The 14,175-nt window shown below is 47.3% G+C and overlaps 1 protein-coding gene across 1 annotated transcript in view; it reads left to right on the forward strand.

Annotated features, from left to right (window-relative positions):
- Positions 1–14,175, forward strand: part of LHFPL7 (LHFPL tetraspan subfamily member 7) — a 138,845-nt gene that overhangs the window by 32,712 nt on the left and 91,958 nt on the right. Inside the window, exon 2 of the mRNA XM_067566035.1 lies at positions 5,729–5,867. Coding sequence (XP_067422136.1) covers positions 5,729–5,867 — 139 coding nt within the window. The remainder of the gene's footprint in view (positions 1–5,728; positions 5,868–14,175) is intronic.

Below are 14,175 nucleotides of genomic sequence, written 5' to 3' on the forward strand. Positions count from 1 at the left end.
GTATGTGGGGCTAGGTTCTCTCTTCTGTTTAGCTGCTGGTTCTCAACCAGTCCCTCCTCCCCAGACCACGCCCGTTGTTACACACGTTGTTTCCTTATTTGCTATATCTCAGCTTGATGTTTGCAGGGATGCTGGCAGCATCTGGAAGGAGCAGTCCCAGAACCCGTGTCCTAAGGAAAAACGGGAGCTGCATGATTCTTACCTCCTGCTCCGAAACTCTCCCCCAGTGTCATTTCTGAGACCTGGAGGAATTGCCTCCACTTGCCCAGGGTCCAGCTACCTGTGGGCTCCGTCAGTCTCCATTCTGCGCAGGCCAGAGAGGAGCATCTATGTGCAGAGCAAGATAACTAGCAGCAGTGGTCAGATTTAAGGGCTAATTCCGGCCGCTGTGGTTCTCCTGGAGGAAGCGGTCTGAGCAGTGTGCAGAGGCCGCAGTCAGCGTGTTTATTTTCCAAGGGGTGGCAGTTTCTGCCTGGAAAGGAGCAGAAAAGCCCACAGAATCCTGAAGGTGTGAAATCAGCCTGGAGTTCTGGGGACCCATAGTGAGATGGGGTCCTGAGCCCTTGCTCCTTCCAGTCTGGCAATACACAGGGTGAAATTGTACTCTGGGCCCAAACCCAAAGCAGATAGGGGGCAACGATACAGGCGAGAGTTCAGTTCAGAGAGTTTGCAGAGTCCATCCCATTGTTTGTTTGTGATCAACCCGATGATAACACACCAATGTTTAAAAGCAACCCTACAATAACAAACCAGTAAGTGCAGCTCACCGCCCAGGCATGAAATGATGAGAACAAGCCACCGGCTGCAGCTCAGCGTACGTGAGGAGCCCTACGCTAATAATGCAGCATTCACAGCCCAGGGCGTATAAGCAAACCTACCAGAACAAAACACTCACAAAGCGGTGTACATGCATGATCCAAGGACACGTACTCTGGGAGGGAAACATTCCCCTTTTGAGCTTCCAATGGCTTCTATTCTAAAAGAGCAGTGAGGCTAAAGAATCCTTTTGCGATTTCTGACAAATCCCTTGACAAATGTGTGTTTTACAGCTAGCCCTGGTAAAACGTCGGCAGCCTAGTGGCAATGTTTCAAGTGTCCATTTATGGGAGTTTATCTAGTGTTAAATTATCATGGAACGAACACCTATGGAAATATGGCTCACGTGACATGGGCATGAATAGCAAATGAATTCTTTATGGTCGGCTGGTGGTCTTGCTATGAATACTAAACGAATTCCATAGTAATGGAACACTTGAAATGTGCCGTCCCTGCCAACCCGCACCAGTACAGCAAATGCAGATGAGAGAATATACTCAGTCAAGGGGTTTGTGGGTAGAATTGCATGGAGCTGAGCAAACAGCTGGAGGAATCAGATGTAATAACATGGTGACGCCAGATATTTATATGTGAGCAATACATACAGGGAGATTATATTATTATTATTTATTTGTGTGCAAATAGAGCCTAGGAATCTGAGTCTCGTACCAAGCTCCCATTGTCCGAGGTGCTCCACAAACACAGAACAAGAAGACAGTCCCTGGCATAAGGATCTTATAATTTAATCTTTTCTTCCGCCTTTTGGCCACCTTGCCTATTGAAATCATAGGTTCTTTGGGACTGGCTGCCCACGTGTACGCAGAGCACCTCCTGCATTCTGAAGGGAAAGATCACAGGGTGAAACACTTATCTGGGGACTGTTTTTTAAAAGAAGCAGAGTGGAAGATTGGTGAAGCAACATTATTGTTCAGTCTAGCACAGGGTCTGCGAATAACAATTTCCTCTTGGAAGCAGATCCCCGAGTGAAATGAGCAAAACATCCATGCTAGCAGTACAGCGGATGTGTAACTGCAGCTGAGGAAAGCACGAGTCTGCTGTGCAAATCATCATAGGCCATTGCATGTTTGAACAAAGCAGAGGGTATATGATGTTTTATTAATCCTTCAGGACCTAGGCTTATCATCGAGGTGGAGCTATGCCACGAACAAAGGAACACAGACAGTGGGGAATGAAAGGCAGCCAGGTTCGGTAACTTTCAGAAGGTTGGGGGCAGGGGAGAAATGAATAGAAAGTGGATTGGAGAGAGGCAAACAGAAGTGATCTGTTGGAGGGAGATGTTAACTCATACGATTGAACTGCAAAGGGAAAATCCGATCACTCTCTTGCATGGATTGCCAAGGGATGGGGAGAGCTGTGGTTTCCTGCTGTAGCTTGTTTTGCTCATTTCCAAGAGCAGAAGAATTTTCCTCCTGAATTTTTAGAGCTTTGATGATAGCCTCCCCTCCCACCCCCGGGTTAGCTGAACCTGACCCTAACATGTCTGTTTGTAGAAGAGGAGAAGGTCCACTTCTGCTATCCTGCTTTTAGTTAATACCATGTTGCTGCAATTGGTTGCTATGCCAGCAGGGTGGAGGCGACCTGTTCTTGAAGATGGTACACTTGATTTAAAAAATAAGCAAACGTGCAATCCCAATTGCAAATATCACGGTAGCTGTAAGGCAGTGACAGACTTTTTAAGTCAAATTTGTACTGCCTGGGCGATTGTTCCTGGAGGGCAGAGAATTTTTATTAGGCTTTTTGGACAGCACCACAAGATTCATTGAATAAACACAATTGTCGCTTTCCCTGCAGCTACGTGATTGTGGGTCCTGTATCTTAACATGCACTTAACAGATTATTTAGTTCTGGATCCTTATTTATAACCTCTTGGGGAGGGCGGGGGGGAGGGGGATGAAAGGAAGAGTTTTATTGGTTTTGTTTCTATGGTAACCATGGTTGCCCAGAAGCTGGATCATAAAAAGAAAATGGGGCATTTTTAACCAGAAGTGTCATCAGGGCAAACGGCACGCGGAACGTTTCAGAGCAGATGTTATACACCGGCAGCCCCATCTGCCCTGCCAGGGTAATAATCTCTGCCCCCCAGCCCCGCCATCATTATTTCTGGATCAGCTCTTCTTACGAAGACCATCAATCATCACCGACCTGCTGTTACATCCCCGGTTGCACCGATGTCGGCAGATTTAGGAGGTGTAATTCACCGCCAGGATGGCCTCCTCATTGGTACTCATGGTGGGAGCACTAAAGGAGCCACGGCTTGGATGTGTTCAGCACAGCCCAGAGTAGGAGTAAAGGGACGTGGTGGATAAAAAGCCAAGTCCCGCGGGACACTGCTGCCTCCACTGTCTCAGCCAAAGGTAGAGTGGCGAGGCTAGTGGATTATTGGACGTATGTTTGCAGCCAATGTTCATTACAGGAAAAAAACAAGCCTCAGGAATGCTCCCACTTGGCTAGAGAGCTGTAGACCTATTTAAGTCAACACTTTCTCAAGCACTGGCCTGTGCTCACACCCTCTCTCTTTGTTATTGTGGGTCTTGGTTCTCCTTAGTGCAGGCCAGTGTCCCACACTGTGTGTGAGCTGTGACGACAGCTGCCATTTTCCAGGTGTGTCAGCGTTCCCATTGTAAGTCTGTTGTTCACCTGTGTCGCCACCGGCGGACACTTGGGGCCAGCAATCTCGGGATCTATGCAAAATCAGCATCCCCGTTTCCAGCACCCTGGGGGCATAAATGGCCATGTCACTTCTCTTGTCTGCCATGCGTGGGAACAGCTGCTTCTTGACTGGAGGGAGAGCATCACCTATTTGTTTTTTTGTTACATGATGCTTTCAAACCCCTGAGCTAAAAGCATTGCTCTGTTCTTATCTTGGGCTGCCTGGATTTCAGGAACTCATCTGGAACACACACACGTGCCTTGGCTTCTGATACTAAGTGGTGCTGAACTATCACAGGCAACAAATGTTCAAAGCCTTGCAATATGGCTCCTTGCCCGTATAGCTGTGATTTATTCCCTCCTATTTTCCCCTGATGGCCACGAGATGCACTGACATTTTCTTTTCTCAATTTGCCTGCCTGTGTTCTGCCAGGTGAGGTCTGCAGTAACCTGATTTCTGCCTGCCACCTGTACCGTCACCTATCCAGACTGCGCCAGTCTCCACCTTTATAACAACACTCAGCTCTTGCACAGTAGCTTTTCATCTGCGGATCTCAAAGTGCTTTACAGAGGAGAGAGAGAGTATCACTGGCTGGGATTGTCACTGGGAGCCTAAGAGAGTTAGACACCCTCCCCTAGGCTCCTGAAATCCCCAGCAACTATCCCTGTTGTACCGATGAGAAAACCAAGGCACCGAGTTGCAACTGGCTAAGAATTGTGCACGGTTTGTTCTGGTTGTTATGCCACGTCCCACCCTGCCCCTTTGTTTCTCATCCACCTGCCGTGTCTTGTCTTTTAGACTGTAAGCTCTTTAGGGTGTATTGGGTACAGTCTGAAAATGACAAGCTATCACTGTAAGTATGAGGGGTTTCTTGGTCTTGCTTGCCGGCTGCGGGGCGCTGGAAGGAAGCGGGCAATCTGGGTCTTTCAGCAGTCAGTCTGCAGAGCGCCAGCCTAGAGCAAGGTGGAGTGAGGTGTACCTCTCTGCCCTAGGGAAGAGCCTCTTTTGTCTTTCTGGTTTGAGTTCTCATCTGTTAAGGTTCTGGATTTTGGGAAATAAAGTAGCGTTACCTTGCAATCTTCCAGCAAAAGTATTTTATGTTTTTAATCTAACTTCTCTGTTTGTATACCATGTACATACAGGGACCATCATTTACTATATGTTTGTACAGCCCCTAGCGCCCTGGGTCCCTAGCCTGGCTGGCCTGTAGAAGCTGCTATAGTATAAATGTTCAATAAGAACTGCACAGCTTGAGCTCCGTTTTGCTAACAATAAATAATTAGATATCTTTTCAAAACAGAGTGTGAGAGAGAGAGACTTATGAAAGCTGATCCTGGATATTACAGACAAAAGATGTACAAGAAGCCATCAGCTTAATGGAAAAGTTCCAGAGTAATAACAGACTAGCGTTTTTTAGGTGAATGCTGCAATGGAATTATCTAGGAGCAGGTCCCACTTCACAACAGCAGAGCATCTTCTGAGAAGTGCGTATTAATGAGAGAACTTTCAGGCATGGATGCGGTAACTAGATACATTTTATCTATCAGTGGAGGCACTGAAATGCATCGGCGGCATCTAATGGCACTTTTATTCCTTACATATTCCCATCATGCATGTAATACATTTGCTATTATCACAACAGCCGGAATACTGATAACCCATGGGACTGAGTGACAGGTGAACCATGGGCTAAAGATTTAACTGTGAACTTAAGTACCATAACGTGAAAGGGAAGCCTCGTATGACAGAACTCTGTTTCTAATTTCAGGGCAGAATAAATGTTAGAAACTCTGGGGGGAGACCAGAGACAGGATGTCCGATGAAAAGGAAATTCATTTTATTAGTGATCACTCCAGCTACTAATTTGGTGAACAAATATTTGGAGGGCAGTTAAGATTCCAGAGGTACAGCTGGATGTTGTTAGTCTTGCCTGACGGACATGAGGAAAACTACCCCCCTGGCGTCAGACCCCACCCCCTTTCATGGGAAAGGCAGTGTTAAATAATGGCTTCTCCTTCAATTGTCTGGAACGTGCCTTACCCAGGACTGTTTATGCATGGGAAAAATTAGTAGGGCAGTTGGATGGGCAGTGGTACCCCCGCTACCCAAAAACAGCTTGATTCCTGCGCTGAGCAAGTGGAACGGCTGACGAGGTTCTGAGCAGTGCCTGTCACAGCAGCTGCCTGTTTTCATGCCCGCTATCCCGTTAACACCTCTGTGTGTGTGTCTGTGTCCTTTCAGACCAGCGCAGTCCTGTGCTCCGGAGGCTGTGCCCTCCTGGCCATCAGCTCCCTGCTGGCGATCATCGCTATATTCCTGCCAAGCGGGCTGTGCGAGAGACGAGTTTGCACCCTGGCCGGCTACATGCAGACAGCAGCGGGTGAGTGACCTGGGCCTCTCCCTCTGCGTTTTCTCTTCTGCACGCTGTGGTTAAAATGGTGTTTTTAATTTCCCGTACAACTCACTGCACAGGAACTCTGGCCAAAGCTTTCATTGAAGTCAGTGGGGGCCGTGAGTTCTCAGTGCCTCTGGAAACGAGTTCACTCATTTAGGGGCCTAAATACAGATTCTGATGTCTTGCTTTAGGCACCCAAGTCTGTAGATTTTGGCTATGGGTCTTGCGACACCAAATCAGACCGTCAGCTCTGGCGTCCTCCACCTAGTAGGGGGCCAGTGCTTCAAAGGAAGGCCAAGTGCCAATCACCTAGTCTACATGGAAAAGCTAATAAATGTGAAAATAATATTAAAGCCCAAGCTGTAATGCAGGAAGTTCACACCCACAGGCGAAGATCTTCAGGACAGCACGGTCTTGCTTACAAAAATGTTTGTCATGAGTCCTTTTGTAATGATGGTTTCTCAGTGGAAATGATTTATGTCACCAGGATCTCTGCTACTCTCTTCTGTTAATAGTTTCTATTCTGCCCAGCCAGTTAGGAATGTCTCAACTCACAGGTTTCCTTTTATTATTTATTCTGTGCTCAACTTCTGCTGTAGTTTTCCTTTGAGCGGCAGAGAGATCATGCTATAATTTGAACTGTCTGGTAAGCCCAGGTGATATCCCATTGTGTAAAGGTGGACCTAAGCAAAGCTCAGATAACACAAAAGGATGGAATAAGAGCCTGAGCACATGAGAAATGATGAGATCTGCCAGGCGTTCTGACCAGTAGAGCTTCATACTTTACTCTAATGAAGGGATGGAGTTACATTATTGTATCATCCCAGTGAACGCAGACATGCCTTTGTTTCTTAAGATATATTGGCATCTGAATTTGAAGCAGTTGTTGAGTTTATTGGCTTGGTTTAGTTTGTGTGTGAACACCAGTGGGCCAAATTCTGCCTGCTCTGCGGGTGCAGTCACTGTAACAGAGGGCAGAATGGCCACGTTGCTGGCAGAGATGAATCTGCATTAAGGATGAATTTGGCTCAGTGGGCTCAGTTGTATTTTCCCCTCCACACACACACACACTGCAGGAGCTATCCCTGGATTCTTGTTAGGGCATCTCTCTTGCTTCTCCCTCACTCTGCTATAATAATAAGTGAGGATAATTTGCACTTGCATAGCACCTTTCATCTGAGCATCTACCAGCACTTTGCAAACACTAATTAATTCCCACAGCAGCTCGGTGAGGGAAGTAAATATTACACAGAAGGCGATGCTTTTTAGATACTGTATCTTTTATGTGAATTACCATATTGATCCTTATAACACAAATTAAAATGTAATTAAAATAAGACATTGTCCATTGGGTGGAAGAGAGAGGGGGGAAATGTCTTTATTATTATTATTTGTATTGCAATAACAACTAGCAGCCCCGGTCATGGGCCAAGCCCCCATTGTGCTAGGTGCTGTACAAACACAGAACAAAAAGACCCATACCTGGTAAACTGGACAAAGCTTGATTTATCTCCCACAGATGGGAGACTCCTGGCTCCCATCCTGCGTGCCATCCGTTAAACAGCTTCTTCTCGTCTGTACAAATGACAACTCTCACTGTGGCTTTGTCTATTTTTACTAGATAAAATTCCATATACGGAACTTGAATGAAATAAAAAGAGTGTACATCTGCACGTACACTTTGTTATTGGGTGAAGCAGGATTCTGAGCCAATAGTTCAATGAAGAACTGCTGACTCATTAAGACCTGCACACAAAGCAGATGCAATCAAACCCATTGTTCTCTGTGCCTGACACCACCTTAGTATTAATCGCGAGGCACAAGCCACGGGAAAATAGGTTCCCTTTGCTAACAGTGTCAGAATTGAAAAATACTGCTAACAACTTTTAACATTTAGTAGGGCTTAAAAAATATTTCCTTTTGAGATCCAAACCCTATTTATAAGGATTTCCAGACTTCACTCAGGTTTTTGCCATCTTTGCTGTTGAGTGTTTTCATGTAACTGAATCTCTGGAGGCTTGTGATGTCTCCGTGCCGTGTACCCAAGCTGTCCTGAAATAGATTACCCTTACGCTCACGCTAGCTTGTGCCTCCCCCAGCGTGCCTACGCAGAACAGCTCTGCTTTATCTGGTGCTTATTTGTAATTCTTTGTACCCCATTAACGTCCTTTCAAAGGGTTTAATAACCTCTACAAGAAGGAATGAAAGATTTAGTCTTGTAGCTCCTAATTTGTTAGTCGGAATTAAAAAAAAATCCATTCACCAAGATACTGCTGACATCCCTGATGGTATCCATGCTCTGTTTTGGTGTTGAAGTGTTTTTGTTTCAGCTCCTGGGGGGGTCTTTGCCTAGAAGCTGCCCCTGGATGGGGTTAGGACTGTGCACAGATGCCTCCTAGGGAATGGCAGGTGATGAATTCAGAGATTTTGAGAAGGGCACTGAAATAAATGCTACATCCTGACAGCATCAGAGGAGAGACACCCACAGCCAAACTTTAGTCACCTGCCAGGAAAACTCCCGCTGTCGTACACCTGTTGGTGTGTGTAGACCCCCCCCGAGGCCGTGCAAGGGCTGGCATCGTGGCCTCCCTGTCAGGTCTGAAACACACAGTGGTTCCCTGCACCTACGGCTTCAAATCCCACTAAGGGTTACCTGTGCCCATCCCTAGGAGCTAAATTAAACTTTATCCAGTTGACTTGGTTAGGGTCTCTTCGGTGAAGCCAAGAGGGTGGGCGTGTTCTGATTCCTGTTGTGGGCAGAGAGTGGTGCCCTTGCTCAAAATCCCCACACTGTTGTTCGATGCATTACGTGCTGTCTTCTGCATCCTGGCCGTCAGCGGGAGCCGGGCATTCCCAGCACCTCAAGGACTGGGCCCGACATGCTCCTGGGCAGAGCCTGGGAACAGGAATCTCTAGTTATAAACCTCCACTGCCGTCTGTGCCACCGCTCCGGGGGAGGGACGACTGACAGGGAAACACACCAACACCCACTGTTCTCAGGGAGTGAGTGCCTGCCGGATGTTGCCCAGCAGTGTTTGTAGCTGAATGCAGAGGACCATGGCCAGTGCTTAATTGGTAATGAAAGAGGTGCCGGGGTTCAAGCAACTTTTTTTGTTTTGACTTTCATAACTGATTGTGGCAAGCTGTCAGGTGCTGGGGCTCGGCTCTGGCACAAAGTAAGCACTGCCGTGGCGTGGCGTTCACAAACCTTACAGGAGTACGGAGAATACCTATCGCATCTCCTCAGTCATGGACGTGTCAAGGTAATAGCAAGTCCTATGTGGGCAGGTAGAGATAGCAAACCCCAGGGTCTGAAAGATAGGTGGCCGGCAGAGGTGGAGCCGTGGGGGTGGAATTGCTCCCGGAAAGCTGAAGCGTCGGCACTAAAACCTCCTGAATCACTACCGTTGCTGTCGGGCCTATAGCAGAAACAAATGGTGTTGGTTCTGACGGTGATCCTGAGGACAAACCCACTGGTGTGTCTGTGCCACAGAATAAACACACTTCCATGCAAATATCCTCGGGACCTAGAAATCCAGAACAATGTCCAAGTAATATGACCTGCAGAATTCAATCAGCTTTCTCACATTGCCAGGGAAAATCCTGTTACGTGGAACCCTCCCTGCCGCGCTAAATATGAATTAATCCTGGGGGATCTGATTTGAAAGCAGATGGACAGACCCATTTCTCACATCTAACTGCACAGAGGCTGTTCTTAACAATGGCTGCTCGTGCTCAGCCGATGGGCTAATGAAAGCAAAGAAGGAGCTGCTCGACTGTCAGAATCTCTCTGGCTCCTGCCCCCAAATTGCTAGTTATCCTACATGTTTGTGCAGAGGTTAGCCTGCTCTCGCAGCCTGTCCCTTTCCTCTGATTCTGCTGAACCTCCTGTTTGTTGGGGACAGACTTTTCTCGTTGTGCAGCCTTTCCCCTGATCCTTCATCTGAGGGGTGGGACTCTGCTCCTCTTTTCCATGCAAACGCAGCAGAGACCATGAAGGAGGCAGGGGGAAGTGATCCAGGAAGAGGTGAAAAAGACAACAAGGGAAGCCTGCGTTGAGCATCGCTGCTCTGTCCCCCCAGCTCTAAAGCAGGGGTAACTGTCAGAGCATCAGACTTCAGGGAGCATACGTCCAGCCCTGTGGCCTGCTTGGCTGTTGCTTCCACCCAGCAGCTATGGCCCTGGAAGGGGTTGGGAGAAGCACATTATTCAGGTGGGAGATTTCCCTTGATGTGTACCCCCGTCTTGGTCAGCGTTCTCCTCTCTCCAGGCCTGCCAGCACTTACTTCAGGGGGGCTGAAGCAAAGGAAAGGAATCGAAGCACTGATGCATGCTCAAAGAGAACATGCAGCAGACCCGGCTGGTAGCGTCAGTAACCAACCCAGGTCTAAAATCACAAGGCCCTGGAGTCGTATTAGATGCCAGCCCAACTGCTGCTTCTCAGCTTCCCTTCATCCCTGGGGAAAAGTTGTGACTGCCTGGAGAGGGGTGGGGAGGTGAGAATCCCTCTCTGGTCCCAGCCAGCCGGCTCAGGCCAATCTCAGGTCAGGAGTCAGTTTGCTGCAATGGCACGGAAAGACCCTTTCAACCCCAGATGTGCAGCCCCAGCATGGTGAGCTGGCATGGAAGGAATCCTATACTTTAGGAAAGAGCCTTGATGCCTGTCCTATTACGGAGACCCCAGAGGGCGATGCAGCAGGGAAAGAGGCTAGTTTGTCTAGAACTGCAAAAAGGAGACACTGATCTTTCCCTTCCTGTGTAAAGCACTTGGAGATCTGTGGGTGAAAAGTGCGATATAAGATCTTAATATTATTATTAATTATTAATTGAGCAAAGAATGCACAGTGTTGCACAGTACCTAGGAATAGACACTCTCAGAGGAATGCTCTCCTCCTTTCATTCAGGACGAAGCCAGTGAAACTGCTTTATGGACTCATTTTCACACTGCAGGTAATGGATTTGCTAATAAAGCATGACTTTCTCATGCTAGGTTGCTAAGGCAGCCGAGGCAATTCACACCCTTCTGCGATGTTAAATCATTAATCCATAGAATGTCGTTAGTTACAGGTCAGGAGGAGATATCGGCTTGCTATCATCCTGGCTTTCTCTCTATTTAAAAAATGACAGCGTGCACTGAAATTCCCCCAGCACACAATGAGTAAGATAAAAAGAGCATTAGGCCTGTTAATGAAGGAATTCTACAAGTGTCCGCTCAGCAAAAGAGAAGCTGATATATGAATGCAGGAATGGCTCGGCCGGCCAATTCATTATTACCCAGCAGCATTAATGTGCTGGGGATTTTCCAGCCTTCTGTGTATTAACTTGTACAATATGTAAAATACTGGGTGACATTTTCTCTCTCCCACACACACACGTGGCCCATTCCCCTGTGCACAGGCTGCTTAACGGGATGTGTGTCTTGGGAAATGGATGTGTACAACCCAGTACAACCCCAAGCCATCAGTGCAATCAGTGCCTGGGCAGTTCTGGGTCTCCTCTGCAACTACTGTACTGCACTACCCCAGTGGGATCTGGATCATCACAGACCCAGTGACCATTTCTTCTCCTCCTCGCCCATCCCATCATGGCGGATTCTGTAGGACTGGTTGCAGAGCCCAGCTCCACCATGCACACAGGATGAATAATCTCACTGCCTGCCCGCTCAGCTTCACCCCCCATCCTGGGCAGCAGACCCAACTCTACTTCATAAAGACCTTTGCCTTGTGGGGGTTTCACCCACTGGCATTCAGAATCATAGAAATGTAGGGCTGAGGTCATCAAGTCCAGCCCCCCCAGACTGAGGCAGAAACAAGTAAGCCTAGAACATCCCTGACAGGTGTTTGCCCAACATGTTCTTAAAATCCACCAGTGACGGGGATTCCACAGCCTCCCTTGGAAGCCTGGACCAGAGCTTAACTCCCTTAAACTTAGAAAGTTTTTCCTAATATCTAACCTAAATCTCCCTCGCTACAGACTGAGCCTGTTACTTCTTGCCCTGTTTCAGTGGACATGGAGAACAATTGATCCTCCTCCACTTTACAGCAGCTCTTAACATATTTGAAGACTGTTATCACATTTTCCCCTCAATCTTCTTGTCCGTGGATTAAACATGCCCAGTTTTTTTAACCCTTCTTCATAGGTTGGGTTTTCTAAACTTTTTATCATTTTTGCTGCTCTCCTCTGGACTCTCTCCAGTTTCTTACAGAGTGGTGCCCAGAACTGGATACAATACTCCAGCTGAGGCCTCAGCCGTGCCGAGGAGAGCGGGACAGTTACCTCCCGTGTCTTATGTACTACACTCCTGTTAATATATCCCAGAATGATATTAGCCTTTTTCACAAGTGCATCACACTGTTCACTCATATTCAATGGGTGACCCACTATAACTCTCAGATCTTTTTCTGCCACTTTTTCCTAACACCATACCAATTATTCTCCATGCTGTATTTGTGCATTTGATTTTTCCTTGCTAAGTGTAGTACTTTGCACTTGTCTTTATTGATTACATCTTGTTGATTCAGACCAATTCTCCAATTTGTCAAGGTCATTCTGAATTCTCATCCTGTCCTCCAAAGCGCCTGCATTGTCCCAGCTGGGTGTCATCTGCAAATTTTATAAGCACACTCTTCACTCCATTATCTAAGTTGTTAATGAAAATACTGCACCCAGGACAGACCCCTGTGAGACCCCACTAGATACGGCCTCCCAGTTTGACAGCGAACGACCGATAACTTCTCATTGAGTACAGTCTTTCAACCATTTGTGCCCGCCCCTTTTAGTCATTTCAGCTAGCCCACATTTCTCTAGTTTGCTTCTCAGAATGTCCTGTGGACCTGTGTCAAAGCCAGCACCCCCTGTTCATACACTAGCCAAGCAGTCAGAGCTCTGGGGAGACAAGTTTGATGCAGACCTGGAGCCACACGCATTAGCCTTGTGAGTATTATTACGATACTGAGAGATTGGCAGCTGCTCTATGGCCGTGACTGACCAGTACCAGAACCAGCACTGTTCCGCTGCTCATGGGACAAATGCTGGCACAACTGAGCACCGCCGAGCTGTGTTCTGCAGAGACTCCCTGCACTGCTGTCTATGCAGAGGGAGATTTGGGGTAGTAATAGGGCTGGTGCAGCCACAGTTTCAGTAAGCCATTGGTTTCTACCCCCTTTGTTGCCTGATGTGGATTTTTAAAATTTATTATTTGTATTATAGTAGTGTCTGGTTCTGGACCCACTGCGCTAGGCACTGTACATATGCATAGTCAGAGACAGATCTTGCCCCGAAGAACAGTAAACAGACAAGACAGACAAAGCGTGTGTGTATGTGGGGGGGAAGGAGGGAAGCAGGGTCACCAAAAGGAGAAATGATTCTCTCAAGGTCAATGGCGAAGCTGGGAATACAACCCAGGCTGCCTGGCTCCTCAGTCCAGTGCCCTAGCCACCAGACCACACTGTTAACACCCCCTGGGCTCTGCGCTCTGGGCTTAGGATTTGGTGCTGAAGCAGTTTGTGTTGAGGTCAGCACAGACGCTAGAGACAGACAAACGAAGAAGTGTGGGAGTGAGACAAAGTCCCTAAAAAGGAAAGCAGCTGGGACAGGTAAATAAAAATGAGAACCTTTGAGGGTTTGAGTGATATTGAGCAGGCTGGAAATAAACTGTGGCCCCTAAGCAGTATTGACAAATGAACATTTCCTCCGTACATTTGGTCAAGATAATGGGCTGTGTAAGCATTTTCTATTGTGTCTTTTCATATCAGCACACTGTGGATTAAGTCTGATTCAAACTGAGGTGGCCCTGAGTCAACAGAATTAAGAAGTGCAGGTTATTTTGATTCAGACACGATGCGCCTCTCTGTTTTGTAATTTCTTTCCCCGTTCCTCTCCCCTCCCCTCAAGTGGGAATCTTTGTTAGAAATTAATCTTTCCCCAGCAGGAGGGCAAGCAACAATGAAAGAACGTCCCTCCAAAAATAATGACGTTTATTGCATGGCAATAGAGTGTGTTTTTTTAAGGTAGACGAATTATAGCTATACCGTATAGAGATAAATTGTAAGAAGGCCATGAAACCATTCTCTCTCTGCACAGGGAAGTTCTGCCCTTGCTATGGACAAGTAAAGCTATGGTAGAGCCAGGAGTATTTGCTATAAAACTTCATTAGAAATCCGAGGACATATAGCGCATACAGAGGAAGGATGGTTTTGTGGTTAATGCACGGGGCGGGAAGCCAGCAGCTACAGATTCAAATTTTGGCTCTGCCACAGACTCGCTGTGTGATTTGGGTCAAGTCACTTACTCC

Source organism: Emydura macquarii, unplaced genomic scaffold (genome assembly GCF_026122565.2).
Source record: "Emydura macquarii macquarii isolate MOO-44397 ecotype Brisbane River unplaced genomic scaffold, CSIRO-AGI_Emac_v2 contig_2699, whole genome shotgun sequence".
Classification (NCBI taxonomy): domain Eukaryota; kingdom Metazoa; phylum Chordata; order Testudines; family Chelidae; genus Emydura; species Emydura macquarii.